Here is an 18,276-nt window from a genome sequence, read left to right as displayed (position 1 = left end):
TAAATAATATTATTAAATATATTAAATAATAATATATTAAATAAATAATATTATTAAATATATTATATAAATAATATTATTAAATATATTAAATAATAATATATTAAATAAATATATTAAATAAACATATATAATACAAAAACGGTTTCAGAAAAGAGGGAAGAAAATGAAAAAGAAAAAAAAAAGTGAAATCCGTTTTTCAGAAAACAGAAAACGAAAACAAGAAAATGAAAACACATTTTTTTCGTTTTCTGATTTCCACAAAAAGACAAAAACGTTTTTGGTTTTGTTTTTTAAAAAAAATTGCACCAAACACGTTTTTAACACCCGTTTTCATTTTTTTGCTTTGAAAATCGTGAAAAACGAAAACGAAAACGCAAACAAACGGGCCCAATAAATCTTGATTCCTACTACGACACATAATATTTTTATAAGTCCGCTAGCTGATATATTTTTTATGATATAATTTGACAGTTCAGAACTCTCTCACCAATCACGTATTTGTGTATACTTTACATAGAGATATGGAGGAGGCACAAATGAGTTTGGATCGTTTTTTAATATTTGTTACTTTTTTCTGAGATAATTGTTGTGTGATATCTGAGAAGAAGGACATGAAAAAGAAGCTTTATTGAATGAAAGATTGGATGTATGCAGAAGCGTGATAGTATAGAAGTGGATATTGGACCAGTACTACATTTACACGAGGAAAAAGGTAATTAATGGACCATGAACTAACTTACAAATGCCTCATTCGTTGAGGTCCATAGTTAACTTTGAAGAGAGATGTGTTCTGTTGTATTTTTTGGTCCTGATCAAGCGAGGATTCTGACTAGAATCTTGGCCTCTTGGGACTGTGCCTTATGCTTCGTGGGACATTAATTGCCCGTTTGGTTCATAGATTAAAACTATGAGATTAAAATTATTTTTGATTTACGTGTATTTTTTATGAGAGAAAATACTGTAGCGAATCATGAACCACAATTCAAATCAAAGAATGAATCCTCCAACCAAACGGATTCTAATTTATTCAATAAGTTTCGCATTATTTAAGTTGTACATTTTACCTCTGTAATAAGCATATATAGTTTACTAGATTTTAAAATAATAAGGTTTAAGTTCCGGCTATCTCGATCTATGTGTATTAATAATTATTGTTGTCTGACAAAAGAGAAGATTTTAATATTTTTTTTATGTATACCATCGCTTATATATAACTGAAAAATATTTGGAGGTGAACATGTTCATTGAATTGAGGAGCAAGTGTGTGTGTGTGTGTGTTTTTTAAGTGAAATGTCTTTGGAAGCAACAATAATAGGACAATTATATAACTTCTGGCCCTTTTTAGTCTTTTTTATAGTGCTTTATTCCACGGTTATAAGACAGTGTTTGTTTCTAAACTATAGATTGAGTTAAAGTCAGTGAATCGGGGATTGCGTTAAAATCAAATTAAAATGAAAAATTTGCAAAATCGATAGAAATTACTACATATCTGACGATACAAAATAGAGTTCTTGGATAGGCGTTTTGTTTTCATACCTCACAAAATTCCCATTATCCTATTTGCAAATATGGAGCAAATATTGAACGAAAGGAAAAGGAAGTGAAGAACCATACCTTTTTTGTAGGCCTATTCCATAATTCATGATATATATAGTATTCAGCTTTTCATGTATTACAATTTTCACATTCATCTTTAATGGCTTTAAAGATGCAACAACTAATGGATCGTGACCCAATATAAGGGGTGACAAAATACAGTATATACTGATCTGATGAAAGCACATTGGTTTTGTCCTCGGAATATATAGACGTATATATATATATATCAGAACATACAAATTAATCAACATCCAATTATACTACAACCCCAGAAAAAAATGGAAAATTAAGAGAGCAACAACCTTAAGGATAGGAATTTCAGAAGGGAAAATACAAAAAGCTCCGAGCAAAAATAATTGAATACTAGCCACATAAATATCTTGCAAATTCATGTAGCTGAAAAAAAAAAAAGAAATTCCGTAACCAAGATATCAATATACATACATACATATATAAGATGGCGATGTATGGTGGTTGAATGTTGATGCCATATATATATAATATAGGTCCGGCCCCTGATCTCTAAAATCTAAATGATAGAAAACAACTGAAACAGCGCCATATGAACATCTTTAATTTGTTTGCTGGGCCCTGATTATGATTTGAAGAAAGTGGAGTTAAGTTGTAGATCATATCTACACGTCCAATGCGATCCAAGAACTAGAGTTTTGAATATGCACTTTCCTAGCTAATTTGTATGGAAAATCCCTTCACATCCAAACCCCCCAATAGATGTGAGACAAAAACTGTGGCCCACCTAATTAGACCCATCGGGTAGGTCCATATTAATCTCACATTCCGATCCATATTTATCCAAGTGTGTATATGGCCACAAACATATAACAAAATATATACGGTTTTTTGAAGATTATGGAGAGAGGAAGATGCATATTATATTTATATAAGAAAAAAGGAGTTGCCCTCTTAATAGAGAGAAGCCCATTGAGCTGTTTAATGAATAAAAATTATGGTGTTGACTTCAAGGATTAGTGCAATCGAGGGCCAAGTGGTGGTTTTTCCTCGCATAAAGCTGCTTAACATTTTGTTTAAATTAACCAATCCACGCCTCAGTTCTTATTCTTTTCTCAACTCAAATCACAACTCTTTGAGCTAGAGATGCTTCCCGTCCTCTCCCGCGCCACTTTGTTCTCAACTGTTCCCACCTCCTGGGCGAGACAAGCTACCTTTAAAGTGTTTTGTTATAATTTTTTCTCACAAAATTTTAAATTTAAATTTTTACTACAATATTTTTTCTCACATAAAAAAATTTTAATTGTGAAAAAAAACACACCGTAAATAACTAACGCTTTAACGGAGTTGCTTTCTCACAACTATGTGTCATTGATTAGGAATGTGAACAAGATGATATAAGGTTATTAAGGGGCACATGGTAGGAATCTTTCCACACGTTTATACGTATCAACTAACATGAGTCCTTATTTTTTTTATATTGGATTATTAATTTTTGTTCACATAATTTTTACTTTTCCAGCATATATGGACCGGTTTGGTTTAATTTCTTTTCTACGATTAATTCTTTTTTCCAATTATGAAACTTCTTGAGTAATATCTTTCAGCAAATTAAAATTTAATTAGATTAGCAAATCTCCTTACGACATCAGAAAAAGACATTGGCCTTTTATGACATGGTCATACATATTGTAAAAGTGTAAAGTGCTGTATATTTTCTGGGCTAGTGGGCACTTTATGAAAAGCGAAGGCAATGAAAGTCAGGCAATGAAAAGAAAAGGCAATCCCATTTTTAATCCCTAATAGTAGAAAAGGCAATCCCATTTATTTCATCTTTATTCCTTTTTGAGGTGAGAAATAAACAATATTTACACAGAGACCAATAAATTAAACCGCACAAGTCATTCTCAAAACTAACACACATCTCTTTCCAAACACCAGAAAAGAGAAGTAAAAAAGAAGCAACGTTGTTACCAACTGTGTTTTGTCATGTTACAGGTGTTGATTCTTTTTCCTCCGTCCCTTTGCAGCAAATATCTCCCCTTTTTTCACCTTTTTTTTGCAGCTAATATTATTTGTGTTCTTACGCATTTATGACGCAATATTCTAAATGCTTTGGAAATTCTTAAAGAAAAAAGAGATGGAGGGCAAAGAAATCAAAGTATTATTGGTGGTGTCAGGCCGATTTGGTTTTTCAGAGGAGAATCCAATGCCTGGTAAATTTGACAAATAAATATATAATATTCATGATCAGCTAAAAGCCGTGTGTATTTTTGGTATCATAACCAGTTATTGCAACCAGGAATTTCCTTATTTTCAAGTGATCTTTTAGCTTCTTAATTTCATGCAGATTAAACTAAACAACAGGCCATAAGTACTAATTGGAAACTAATTAATCCTAAATATGTATGACTAAGTTGAAAAAAATATTACTCACATTTTCCAAGTAATTAATGTTTAATCTCCGTATCATAGTGTGAGCTAGCTAGACCATTTTGACTTACAAGCAATGATTCTTTTTACATGTCCATGTATGGACCATAATACACTTACTAATTTGTTGAAACATATAATAAGCAAATTAAACTAATGCAATAACAATGGCCTAATTATAATAGTCGATCAGGGGTCTAATTAAGTGCGTAAGTAGGACCATCCAAAAATCTTGTAACAACAAACAAGTTGAGGGCTTAATTTCAAAAAGTCGTTAAGATCGGTGCATACCAGCCTAACGTTTGTATTCTATATATGTCTATCAATCTTGAATTCAAACTTCAGTTAAGGACACCAAGAATGTATAACTGGGGTAGCTTAATTTGACTTTGTTAGGTTATATTACATGAGGATCTTCTATATTATCGGTAAAATTTGTGTTAGGAACTATATTTTCACTCTACAGGTAGGTACTGCTATTTTAACCGTTAGATTAACTTTTTAACTGGTTTGATTTCTGATTAAAACCAGTTATGCGTTGCGTGATTCAAGTTTTTAATGTGGACATTAACAAATCAGACTGTTAAAATTTAATCTAACAATTAAAATAACAGTTCTTGTAATAAATCCAATATTATCATATTATTAGTTTTTGAAGTTGGTTATGGTATAATGATTTATTCTCTAACAACCAAAGAAATACTTGAATAGTAAAACCGAATCACAATTAAAGCATGCAACAAATACAATTAACATACAAGTATGTCGTCTAGCACCTCAACCATTATAGTTCTGTAAACCTCTTGTTAAAAGGAACCAAAATCACTTTCTTAAAAAAAAAAAAAAAAAAAATTACAGAAAAGATCACAAATGGGCACATGAAATATGGAAACGTCAATAAAAAAAAATTCGTGAGAAATTAATGTCGTTGGTGCTTCTAACACTATATCAAGTTAGTGCTGATCATATGTTGAATTAATTAAGTGCGGATTAAACTTTAGGATTAGTAAGGCTATTTTCTTAAACAAATAGACTAATAGCTACAAGACTTTTGGGGTGTAGCATATTAAACATATGATAACTAACTCGATCGATATAGTTAGTTATTTCTTGAATCCAAAACACGACTGAGTTTGACAAATTGGAGGGAAAACATGGGAGTAGTTTGACAATTAATATATAATACCAAGACTTCGGAAATACGTCAATAATAGTAATCGGTTGGTTGGCGCCAAACGCGTTCCCTTGTTGACAAAACTAAGAAAGTTCACTTGGTCACACGACTCAGCTCACAAATTGCAAGATCAAACTCACCCCTATAAATGGACGCAAAATCCTCAAGCTAAAACAACATCTAATTTACATCAACCTCTCAGAAACTCAAAAGAAGCAACATTTCTACTACTACGAGTTAGCACTCTTGTTTGATCCATTTAATATCCAATTCCATGGATTACAAACTCTTCCTTATCGCAAAACTCTTGTTTTGCGTTGTCAATCTTTACTTCTTAGCCTCTCCATCCATTGCATATCAGCTACCTCCGAACCGGCCCGTTCCGCGGGAAACCATTTGCAAGTTCACCCCATACCCATCATCATGCAAATCTTTCCTCCCAAACAGGACAGCCAATGTCTATGACTCTGCAAAATTTTCAGTCCAAAAATCCTTATCTCAGACCTTCCAATTCCAGAGACTTGTTAACCGCTATCTTCAGCGCCGCTCCTTTCTTTCAAAAGCAGAAATCGCCGCCCTCGAGGATTGCCAGTTCCTCTCCGGCCTAAATGTGGACTACTTGATGAGCTCCTTTGGCACCATCAAAGCGACGCACGGTGCTCTCCCGACGTGGAAAACCGAGGACGTCCAAACGCTTCTCAGCGCCATCTTGACAAACCAGCAGACTTGCTGGGACGGCCTGCAATCGGCTTCTTCTTCTTCTTCAAGTAGCGTCAGAAATGGCCTCTTAGCTCCTGTGGCAAACGACACTAAGCTCTACAGTGTCTCTCTTGCTCTCTTCACTAAAGGATGGGTTCCTAAGAAGGAGTTCACTGGCGCGCAATCGCAATTCAATAACAGGAAACTAAATGAGCGTTTGCCATCAAAAGTCTCTAGCTTAATCAGACGTGGTCTGTATGAGTCGATGACTCGGAGAAATTTGCTTCAAACCGGCGATGGAAAAAGTAAAGTATTGGTGAGAGATGTGGTGACTGTGAGTCAGGATGGGACTGGAAACTTCACCACCATCAACGAGGCCATAGATGTTGCTCCGAATAACACTGAAGCTTCAAATGGGTACTTTGTGATATACGTCAAGGCCGGGGTTTACGAAGAGTATGTGTCGATTGAGAAGAAGAAGAAGTACTTGATGGTGATCGGCGACGGAATCAATCAGACCATAATCACCGGCAACCGAAGCGTTGTTGATGGTTGGACAACTTTCAAGTCCGCAACATTTGGTAAGAATCTAATGCTAAATTTAGAATTACAAAATTGGTACTATATATATTTAAGTTAATGGGCTTATGCATGTTGTAAGTACAATAACGTGTAAAAATTATGCAAACCAACCATGTAACGTTCTTTAAAAAAATTAAAATATTTTTTAACTGACTTTTTAATACTTTAATGTTTGAATCTATTAGATTACATTATAAAATGCGATTGATTAGACACTATTTAAGACACTGAAAATTAAACTCACATAAATTTAGTAGGTAACACTTTCACGTCCACTATGCAAATCTAACAGAATTTGATCAGTTCATATAGTAGTCGATATGATGAATATGTCAAATCCTTGACAGTTTAAATGTCAAATTTATTTTCACGTCATATTATAACTTATACGTCAATATTGTTGCAGCCGTTGTTGGACCTGGTTTTGTTGCTGTGAACATAACTTTCCGCAACACGGCAGGGGCAAGCAAGCACCAGGCAGTAGCAGTCCGAAACGGTGCCGATCTGTCCACATTCTACAGCTGCAGCTTTGAAGGCTACCAAGACACTCTCTACACCCACTCTCTCCGACAATTCTACAGGGAATGCGACATCTACGGCACAGTCGACTTCATATTCGGAAACGCAGCGGTCGTCTTTCAGAACTGCAACTTGTACGCCCGCCTTCCCATGACAGGACAGTTCAACGCCATCACGGCTCAAGGCAGGACGGACCCCAATCAAAACACCGGCACGTCGATTCACAACTGTACCATCAAAGCCGCCGAGGATTTGGCGTCGAGCAACGGCGGCGCCAAGACTTATTTGGGGAGGCCGTGGAAGGAGTATTCGAGGACGGTTTACATGCAGTCTTACATGGATAGTGTCGTTGATCCAGTTGGTTGGCGTGAATGGAATGGAGATTATGCTTTGTCCACATTGTATTATGCTGAGCATAATAACACAGGACCCGGGTCGGACACAACAAACAGAGTTACATGGCTTGGATATCATGTGATTAATGCAACTGACGCTGCTAATTTCACGTTGTCTAGTTTCTTGTTGGCTGATAACTGGGTGCCTCAGACAGGAGTCGTTTACACCAGTGGGTTGATGTAAGGGTTTGAGAATATAGATGTTTTTATCATGTCTTCGTTTACTGACCATTGTTTGAATGTAGTATTGCCAAATTTGTTTTATTTCATACAAATTTGGTATTTACATTATTTTTTTTAATTTTTAGCTCAAAGAAACAGGGAGAATTTAATGTAACTTTTGAATTAAGGAATGTTGTTTTTCATGTAATAATTAAGTTTCTAAAGCAAGAACGAAAATTCAATTCTAATGATATTCTTGTATTCGTTGCCAACTAATTGTCCAAGTTAGGTATATTAAAAATAACAGTGTAACATTTAAAAAAAAAAACAAAAACTGGTGTATTGTGAACTTATCCGTGTTATGCAACTTGATCCTTGAATTTATAATTTTAATAATTAGGACCTTAGATTTAAAATTCTTTGCAACTATGGTTCAAAATTAAAGGCATAAATTAATTGATGGAATGTCCAACAATCTTCGCACAAAATGTACCTGAAAATTTTCGTTGGTTCATAAGTCGGACTCTAAAATCTTTTAACTTTGATATTTGGAGTCCTAATTGTTTCCACTAATTGATGTCTACAATCGATTCCACTACATTAAGAAGAATTGTCAAATACAGGATCCTTTCGTAAGATTAAAAGTTTAGGATTTAACTTGCAAATGACAAAAATCGGTTGATATCCCATCAAAAGTCTCGTGATCTTTTTTTTCTCTTTAACTATTTCTCTTTTGTTTGTTTTTTTTTTCCCTTCTTCCTTCAAATGTACAAACTTGAGTAGTGTTGTATCTAAATTTTTATTTATTTGAGTTTTTAGATTTGTAAAAAGAAAAACAAATCAAAATAATAGGGTACAATCTAGAGTATTATTGTGTACACAATTCTCATTTTCGTGTTCCTTATGACAAAATTTGAATTAAGAATTAAAATCACTAATTTAAACGTGTGAACCAAACAGACTATAAGAATTCATCAGAAATATAGCACTTATTACCTGAGAAAAAAAAACGTTAAACAACAAAGCAAACTAAGGTGCTTTTATTTTTCTATACATTTTTTTCCTGAGCAATAAAACGAAGTTGTGCGTTATAGATAAGTTTTAGGTCTTTAGCGAACATCTCTATTAGTATCTAGAGACGCCCTTTGGTAACATCCATGGGGTATTGCTATCAACGATATTCCGTTTCCGAACTTTTTAATTAAAAAAATTTAAGATGGTAGAAAAAGGTTGGTCAACCTAGGATTTCATGGCATAATATTAACAAGTTCGTTTTTTTTTTTTTTGGGTGCGCTCTGAACGCTTGTTTTGGTTTAAAAAGAGTGTAGAGGAATATAATATCCCGATTATAAAAACGCGGAGAAGAACAAAAAAAACTTGCTTTGAAGTTTGAAGTACAACAGTAGGTATAAAATTGTTTCGCAAACGATAATTGATCCGTGGTGCTCTCAAAACTTAAAGAGTTAATGCGGTTATATTTTATTCAGTAAAAGACCAAATTGTAGGAGCATGCAGTAATTCGTCAATCTTCTTAAACAAATGTTCAGAAATCCGCGTAACATATGGTAACTCAATATAGTTAATTAGTTGTTTCTTGACTTCAAAACTCGATGGGATTTGCCAAATTCGAGTCCAAAACGTGGAAGGACTTTCAAAATATTAACAAAGCACAAAAAACATATAGTTAATTATCTATTGGCGCCAAACGTGTTCCTCATTTGAGTCCATTAACTCTTCCCTATAAAATGACGCAAAATCCTTAATTTGTTGCCACAAACCCAATCAACTTTCATTTTACATCAAACACTTACTAATTAGTATTCTGATCTCTTAATCCATTTTCTCAAAATCCATGGATCACAAACTCTTCCTTGTCACAAAACTTTTGTTTTCAATTCTTACGCTTCACTTCTTAGCCTCGCCATCCTTTGCATATCATCGGCAGCCTCCGAAAAGGCTCGTTCCACCAGAAACCATTTGCAAATTCACCCCATACCCATCTTCTTGCAAATCTTTGCTACCAAACAAGATAGCCAATGTCTATGACTACACCAGATTCTCCGTCCTGAAATCCTTATCTCAGACCTTCCAGTTCCAGAGACTGGTGAACCGCTATCTTCAGCGTCGGTCCTTTCTGTCACAAACTGAAATCACCGCACTCGAGGATTGCCAGTTCCTCACGGGCCTGAATATCGACTACTTGATGAGCTCGTTAGGCACCATCAACGTGACGAGCGGTGCTCTCCCAACATGGAAAACCGAGGACGTCCAAACGCTTCTCAGCGCCATCTTGACCAACCAGCAGACTTGTTGGGACGGCCTGCAATCGGCTTCTTCAATGAGGGTAAGAAATGGCCTCTCAGTTCCTGTGGCAAACGACACTAAGCTGTACAGTTTATCTCTTGCATTGTTCACCAATGGTTGGGTTCCTAAGAAGGACTTCACGGGGCATTTCAATCAAAGGAAACTAAACGAGCGTTTTCCCTTCCCCGTGTGGAGCTTAATTAGACGTGGTTTATTGTATGAATCGTTGACTGAGAGGAAAATGCTGCAAACAGAGGATGGACAATCACAAAGCAAAGTGTTGATCAGAGATGTGGTGACTGTAAGTCTGGACGGGACTGGAAACTTCACCACCATCAATGATGCCGTCGCTGCGGCTCCGAATAACTCTGCGGCTTCAAAAGGGTACTTTGTGGTATACGTCAAGGCTGGGGTCTACGAAGAGTATGTATCGATTGAGAAGAAGAAGAAGTACTTGATGATGATCGGTGACGGTATTAATCAGACTATCATCACCGGCAACCGAAGCGTTGTTGATGGTTGGACAACTTTCAAGTCCGCAACTTTTGGTAAGAGTCCAAAATCTGATTTAAAATGTCTAGAAATATTATTGTTTACTTGAAAAGAAACACAAGGTTTGTTTTTTGTTTTTTTTTTTCCTTTTAACAAATTGGTATTATAAGTCAATGGGAATTACATCGTAGGTAACAGTTATTACTAAACAAGCATTTAAATCATCATATTTACTACCACATATAATATCGTAGTATAGTACTCTGTACTCTTACGTTGATACAGTAGCTGGAACTAATGTGCCAAATCCTTCATTTTTTAAATGTCATATTTATAGGTTCAAGTTGTTAGAAGTTAATTTAACTTATCCAAAAAAAAAAATGAAAGAGGAAAATTAAATAATTTCTATCTACTAGTTCTTCTCTCTTATTTATCATATACAAAATGAACTTATTTTACTTCTAACCTATATTAATGATATTGCAGCTGTTGTTGGACCTGGTTTCGTGGCAATGAACATAACATTCCGCAACACAGCAGGGGCAAGCAAGCACCAGGCAGTAGCAGTCAGAAACGGCGCAGATCTGTCCGCATTCTATAGATGCAGCTTCGAAGGATACCAAGACACTCTCTATACCCACTCTCTCCGGCAATTCTACAGAGAATGCGACATCTACGGCACCGTCGACTTCATATTCGGAAACGCCGCGGTTGTCTTCCAGAACTGCAACTTGTACGCCCGCCTTCCCATGACAGGACAGTTCAACGCCATCACGGCTCAAGGCAGGACGGACCCCAATCAAAACACCGGCACGTCGATTCACAACTGTACCATCAAAGCCGCCGAGGATTTGGCGTCGAGCAACGGCGGCGCCAAGACTTATTTGGGGAGGCCGTGGAAGGAGTATTCGAGGACGGTTTACATGCAGTCTTACATGGATAGTGTCGTTGATCCAGTTGGTTGGCGTGAATGGAATGGAGATTATGCTTTGTCCACATTGTATTATGCTGAGCATAATAATACAGGACCAGGATCAGACACTGAAAAAAGAGTTACATGGCCTGGTTACCATGCGATTAATGCTTCAGATGCTGCTACTTTTGCGGCGTCCAGTTTCTTGCTTGCTGATAACTGGGTTCCTCAAACAGGAGTCGTTTACACCAATGGTTTGCCGTGAGAAATTATTTATATGACATTTATAGGCATTTGATTATGTTTCTCGCCGTTGTTGTCGGTTTTTTTTTTTTTTTTTTTTTTTTTTTTTTTTTTTTTTTTGTGTGTGTGTGGCAATAGTCGAATGTTAGTCAATAAGGCTACAATGCCCAAGCTTGTTTCAGCGTACAGTTTGGGTATTTAAAGTTACTTTTTGAGTCCTTGAATTAAGAATTTAATTGTTACTTTGATCCGAAGACCTTATACCTTTTCATGTAATTAGTCTCTAAACATGAGCAATGGAATAGCTTTTAATCTGATTATCTGTGTATCAATTGCTGACTGTATCCAAATTAAACTCATATATGGTTTTTTTTTCCTTTATCCCGATCCTTTCTTTTTTATACTTTTCATTCCTGATTGTAATCTTTTAAGCAATTTTGAGAATTATTATATCAAAACATAAAATTTGAGGGCAAGTTCTCCCGTAGCAATAACAGGGCAAAAGTTCACCTATCCTTGCTATGTTTTGAAAATGCAAATCCAGCGTTAAAATACAATAGCTAGCTTTTGTTTATACAATACAATATCCGTAGGGACGGTTTTTGACTATTAAATCTGATTAAAATCATATTAAATTAAAAAAATATGATAGTTTTTTTATACAAATTTTAAGACTGAAAATAGAGCCTTCTCTATAATTCAGTTTTTCAATACCTACTAGAGAAATTACCCAACCATTAAGAAATGAAGGAGCTATATTTTAAGGCTCCGTTCATTTTACTGGTTTGAGTTTAAAATTTAACTTTTGTTACAATAAAAAGTTCTCAGAAACAGTTATATCTAACTTTTTACTACAATAAAAAATATTCACATAAAGTTATATTCCAACTTAAATTAAAAATTTTAATAAGCGAACTGAACTAAACGGGCCCTTTTAAGTGTTCCAGCTTCTAAACTTATTTCACTTGTCATATGTAATTCGCCCACGCAAAAGACAAAGCCAGAAACTAGCTACAGTAAATTGTCCTTTTTTTTTTCTCCTCCAAAGAGAAAACAACCTATCCCCATAAATTCTAGGACTCCAACTATTGAGTATTTTAACTGCCACTTGATAGCCCATTTTATTTCTTTGGCCTATCAACCATTAACCTTTTCGCTTATGGTCCGCCTTTGCATAATTACATAACTTTATCATCATTTAACTTGGATCTGACTCAACGATTAATTTGGAAGTTCAGTAACCAACTGAATAATTTAAAAAAATGTTAAAGTCAATCTCTTTATCACTCTCTAACTTCTCCACTTGCTACCTCTCGCCATTCTTTTACTGCTGTACGTTTTTTTATCAATAAAAATTACTCATCAAAGGTCAATAAAAGTGACACCAGTGCTCCCCAATACCTATTTTCTTATCATTTTTAATTTATTTTAGGGATAAAATCATTTTAGTATCATGTGTTATGACAAAATATGTTCTTAGTATATTATTTTTCTAATAATATTAAAGTGATATTTCAACGTTTTCAAAAAAATCTTTTTAATACCTTAAAATTAATTTTTAAAATATAAAATTACCTTAGTACTATTTTATTTAATTATATAAAAACTAATAGATCTAGGAAAAAAATCATGAACTTTTTTATCTTGTTATTTTTTTAAATATTTTAATGTTTTAAATATTTTTAGATTTTTTAAAAAATATTAATTTCTATTTAATTGATAAGAAGTGTAGTTTGAACATTATATATCCTAAAAATAGTTTTAGAGTACCCAGAAGATGCTTTTAAAAACGTTAAGGTATCATTTTAATATTATAAAAAACACAGAATAGTAAGTGTATGTTTCGCTATAATACAGAGTACCAAAATAATTTTATCCCTTTATTTTATAGTTTAAATTTTCTAACATTGTTAAAAAAATCTAACCTTTCTTTTTAAATTTTTCCCTCATAAGTTGAATAATTGTTGTTTTTGCAACTAAATAAATTAAAAAAATTAAACTTTTGAGAATAAAAGAGATCTTCAATAACTTACATCATCTCATACTTAAAAAATATTAGCTAGATAAAGAGAAGAATCAACAAAACAATTTTTTTCTCCAAAAAGAAAAAAAGAACATATGACGAATCTAATTTTTATCAACTAACTTTTTTTGAATTTTCTTCTCTATTTTTTCTTCTGAAAAAAGAAACAGCCATTTAATTTAAACAAAAAAAAAAGATAGTTTATTATAGTTGAGAGCTTCCTCTCCTCTGCGCTAAACGAAAAACTAGTTATGTAATGGCATGTTTGTGAAAAATAGTAAAAAGATGATTTAAAATTTTGTTACTTTTTATGGGAAAACTAAAAGACAAATGGGAAAAGGAGAAACTATAAAAGTGATAAAGAGAATCACAATTGAACCTACCATTTCTCAATAATTTAAACTACTGATTAGCTAGAGATAGAGTTTCAGTTCTACCAGTGTATTTTGATACTATCCCAGCTGTTGCACTTGCCACTAGGAATCTTGCTAATTTGTTTTTTTCTTGATCTTTTATTGCGTCTTCATATATATGCAGTTCACTAACGTTTGAAAAAAGAACTTTTATAGTAGGAGTTGCATACTCCATCAGTAGATACTGTTATTTTAGTTGTTGAAATTTTTTTAACGATTTTAATTTGTAAGTATAAGTAGTTTTGTGTTACACACTTTACATTTTTAATATGGACATTCACAGGTTGAACTATTAAAAAACTAACATAACGGTTAACATGTCAGTTTTTATTAATAGGTAAAATAACAGTTCGAATTTTCTAGAAAAATATGATTGCTAATTGTTATTGGTTAAAAGAGTACATGCCACTAGAAATTTGGAAGTAACCATGTTATTTGAATAGGAAGTTAGTTTTCCTTTTTGAGTGGTCGCTTTATGAAGATCAGCATAGAATCAACCGTTGCATAGTAGACAAGTTCTATTATAAAAGGCTCATCCAACGTCGGATTTCATTGCTTAATTAATGTTGATTGAAAATTAAGAGAGTAAAAGAAGAAATGGAAACCTTGAAAAGGAAGAAATAAAATATTTTTTACAAAAGCTATAAACAAACAACACTATTAATCATGCCCTGGTGCTCTACATAGTGACGAGTTAATGCCTACATATACATATATTTTAATCGGTGCAATACCAAATTACGAGAGCATTAAAACGTGATCAATCTTCTTAAACAAGTACATAAATATAGATATATGCGAAGGTAAAACACTTTTGTCCGTGAAACATATAACCACTCGATATACATTGGTCCATCTTTTGGTCAATCTTTCTCGACTTCAAAACTCAATGGAATTTGCCAAATTTGAGCCAAAACGTGGACAAATTTTCTTAATATTAAGACTTTCTAATCGGTTGGTGCCAAACACGCTTCCTCATTGAGTCCACTTGGTCACAACATTTCACAAACTGCAATACAATTCTTCTATATTTAAGGATGCAAAATCCTTAAGTGGTCACCACAAGCACGAATATTCACTCTACATCAAACACTTCTTGCTGGTTCAGAAAATGAGAGTGCAGTTACGGCACACCCTCCCAAAAACCTCAGGAATCTAGATCACTGGGGTCGTGTAACACCCTGAAGAATTAATTAGGATTAGTTAAGATAATTGAGATTATTAGTGTGCCTAATCTGAATTTATTAATTAAGTATTAATTAATAAATGTTTCTGACACGTGTGAGTTTAAATAATTCTAAGGTATTTAAATATTTTTAGTATTTACATGTTTACCCAGAAGTGTGTATGGGCACATTTCTGGACAGTTACTTTAAATTTAGTGACACCTGTCTTTTATTTCTTTTCTTTTATTTCTTTTTCTTTTCTTTCATTTTTCCTTTTTTTCCTTTTCTTTTCCTTCTATCCCGTGCATTCACTCCCTCTCTTTTTCTCTTCACTCCTATGCACTCTCTCTCTCTTTTATTTTTGTCCCAAATCAAACGAATCTTGAACCAAAGGAGAGTTTCAAAGTGTTTTCAACGTCAAGAGAAGGATTCAAGGTAAGATTTCTGAAAAACCTCTCTTGAATCTCTAGATTTCGGATTCTAAAACTTATTTTTGGTTCGAAATGAATTTTTATGGATTCTTGAGTAAATCATGGTAGAAATTGGAGATCTTGGGTTCTTTGGACTTGATTTAGTACTTAGAACCCGGATCTAGTGGTTTTCCTTTGAAATATTTTGATTTGGGACTGGATTTGTAGATTTTCAGACTGGTTTCCGTGAGCTTCTCTTGCGCAGCTGATTCCACCGGTCGACCTGTCTGGTCGACCGGATCACATGGTAACCGGTCGACCGGGCGGTCGACCCGGATTGCATTAGCCTGACCGATCGACCTGTCCGGTCGACCGGATTGCACACCACCGGTCAACCGGTGGTGATGCACTGTTCTGTCACCGGTCGACCGGTTGACACAGGGTTTGACCCTGTTTGGCCGGAAATTGTTGTTTTGACCCCTGTTTTTAGGGAGAACCCAAATTAGCTTCATTGCGCAGCTGATTCCACCGGTCGACCTGTCTGGTCGACCGGATCACATGGTAACCGGTCGACCGGTGCGGTCGACCGGATTGCATTAGCCTGACCGATCGACCTGTCCGGTCGACCGGATTGCACACCACCGGTCAACCGGTGGTGATGCACTGTTCTGTCACCGGTCGACCGGTTGACACAGGGTTTGACCCTGTTTGGCCGGAAATTGTTGTTTTGACCCCTGTTTTTAGGGAGAACCCAAATTAGCTTCATTTGGGGTCTTGAGATAAATGGATTAGCATCTTTAATCCTTGATTTGAGATTGAAAACCCTTGGAATGATAATTTGAAACATTAAAATGGATTAGGGCACACTAATAGGAAATCTTGGTTGGTAATTGAGATTGGATTGCTTTAGGAATGAGAATTGATTCTAAAGTGTTGTTTGTATCAGTGTTAGCTGAGGATTCAGACTGAAGGGGCTTGTGGAAGCGGAAGCCAGAAAAAGGGCAACGCTAGTCCCAGGTTTGATAGTGCGAGGTAGGATTTCTATCCCCTTTTCCTTGTGAGCCAGATTTTCAAAGAAAGAATTCGGCCTTGAAAATGTTTTAAAAAAAGGGGTTGGTTTGCGAAAGAAAAACTCTTTAAAAACCATGGCTTGTTTAGTTATGGAACCTCATGGCTTGCCCAGTCATGGGGCCCGCTGCTTGAGTAGTTTGTGGGGTCATATTAACGATTTCATAATGTTAAATGAATGGTTTCTTAAGATAAGAGATCTTGTGAACCGGTAAGAATATATTGTTGTAAGCCTAGATAGGATGCGGAGAGTGCATCCTCAGGGGCAGAACCCGAAACTCGGTCTGGGTAGGCGAGGCACTTGGTAGGTAAGTAATTTGTATTAATTACTTGCTGATGCCTATAAATTTTCAGTTATATTTCCTTTGAGAAAAAGGATGTGAGGTTTTGGCTGTCTGTCGAAACTAAATGTCTTATTTTATTTACTTATTCATTTATTTATTCGTTGCTCATTTATTATTCATTTAATTATACAGTCATTTTAAACTATATCCTACTGGGCATTTCGCTCACATTTTATGTTTTAAATGTATTAAACCCTTCCCAGGAGATTCTAGGAGCGGTGCACAGTAGCTGGATATTTGCTACGGAGTAGCTGCGTTGTGCTGCTGTTGGAACAAGAGAGGACTGTGTTCACCCTCTGATATAAATATAAGGAATCGAGAATACTATAAACTCATGTAATATTTGGATTTACTAGACTGTGATTGATGTCTGTTGTAATTGATTATTTACATGTTCATGTATGTATAATGCCATATATCCTGTGGGTGGAGCCCTGTGTGTTGTCAGAGGCTCAGGACTTAGAAATTTATATTATATTTTAATGGAGTTAAGTGAGGCTCATTTGGGAATTTGCTTTATTAACCCCTAATTGAGCTCCACGTCACCCACCCCGTTTGGGGGGCGTGACAGAGTGGTATCAGAGCCCTAGGTTAAGAAACCCCAGGATTGTACATACATGTGTGACATCTGTAATCCACTGAATAGTCTAGTTTTATTTCAGTCAAAGGAAATGGCGCCTCGCCGTAGACCAGCTAATCAACCGGCACAACAGAATTAGGGATTTCTGGATGCCATGTATGCTGCCTTTCAAGGCATGGCCACTAGAGCTCAAAACGAGCGGCCGGTTGAGGATAGGAAGTAAGGTTACTTATGGGAATTTATGATGGTCTCCGAATCGAATTCGGATGCGGAAGCGTGGCGGGGGGGGGCGGGGTGTGTATAACAAAAATTTTCATAAAACCTTTGAGATACTCTATAGATTATATTAATTTATGCACGAATAAATTAATCTCATTAATTCATTTATTAAGAACTCTATTAGGAAAAATACCTGGAGGCCGACTCGGATGATAACTTGAGTTCTTTGACCTCGAACAATCCTTGCTCCAAAGCTTTGTGTTTAGAAAACCAATGTCTTCCACGTCAATTCCTAGAATCCACAAAGACGTGTGTGTCGGCACACATAAGACAAAACTGGTTACAATAAATACTCAAATTTCCACAAACACCAACGCATGCACGATGTGGAATGTTTGGAGAAAAATTTTTTCATTCCTCTCTACAAAAAGAATTTCGGCCAGCGCTATCAAAATAGGGCAAAAATTGTTTTCAAATATTGTTTCTAAAATTGTATCCACAATTTTCTACTATTCTCTTATTTATAGAGTAGAAGTCAAACTTCTAGAAGGAATCCAATCTCTAT

At 35.1% G+C, this 18,276-nt stretch overlaps 2 protein-coding genes across 2 annotated transcripts; both read left to right on the top strand.

Moving 5' to 3' along the window:
- The first annotated feature begins 5,375 nt into the window (after window positions 1-5,375).
- On the top strand, window positions 5,376-7,721 carry LOC21394392 (probable pectinesterase/pectinesterase inhibitor 7). The gene is made up of 2 exons (XM_024170459.1): window positions 5,376-6,459; window positions 6,867-7,721. Exons 1-2 carry the CDS (start codon window positions 5,454-5,456, stop codon window positions 7,556-7,558), a joined length of 1,698 nt encoding a protein of 565 aa, XP_024026227.1. The 5' UTR covers window positions 5,376-5,453; the 3' UTR covers window positions 7,559-7,721.
- A 1,607-nt stretch (window positions 7,722-9,328) lies between these two features.
- On the top strand, window positions 9,329-11,562 carry LOC21394391 (probable pectinesterase/pectinesterase inhibitor 7). The gene is made up of 2 exons (XM_010090000.2): window positions 9,329-10,388; window positions 10,819-11,562. The coding sequence occupies exons 1-2, from the start codon at window positions 9,389-9,391 to the stop codon at window positions 11,508-11,510; spliced, it is 1,692 nt and encodes a 563-aa protein (XP_010088302.1). The 5' UTR covers window positions 9,329-9,388; the 3' UTR covers window positions 11,511-11,562.
- The last annotated feature ends 6,714 nt before the right edge of the window (window positions 11,563-18,276 follow it).

The sequence above is a fragment of the Morus notabilis genome, unplaced genomic scaffold (genome assembly GCF_000414095.1).
Source record: "Morus notabilis unplaced genomic scaffold, ASM41409v2 Scaffold169, whole genome shotgun sequence".
NCBI lineage: Eukaryota > Viridiplantae > Streptophyta > Magnoliopsida > Rosales > Moraceae > Morus > Morus notabilis.
This window is presented reverse-complemented; position numbering and strand designations above follow the sequence as displayed.

What these genes read in the sequence shown, in the direction of transcription:
- LOC21394391 (XM_010090000.2), top strand. Translation starts at nt 9,389, where the DNA reads ATGGATCACAAACTCTTCCTTGTCACAAAACTTTTGTTTTCAATTCTT. An exon ending in TTTCAAGTCCGCAACTTTTG is followed by an intron (nt 10,389 to 10,818) that starts GTAAGAGTCCAA and finishes ATGATATTGCAG; the next exon opens with CTGTTGTTGGACCTGGTTTC.
- LOC21394392 (XM_024170459.1), top strand. Translation starts at nt 5,454, where the DNA reads ATGGATTACAAACTCTTCCTTATCGCAAAACTCTTGTTTTGCGTTGTC. An exon ending in TTTCAAGTCCGCAACATTTG is followed by an intron (nt 6,460 to 6,866) that starts GTAAGAATCTAA and finishes ATATTGTTGCAG; the next exon opens with CCGTTGTTGGACCTGGTTTT.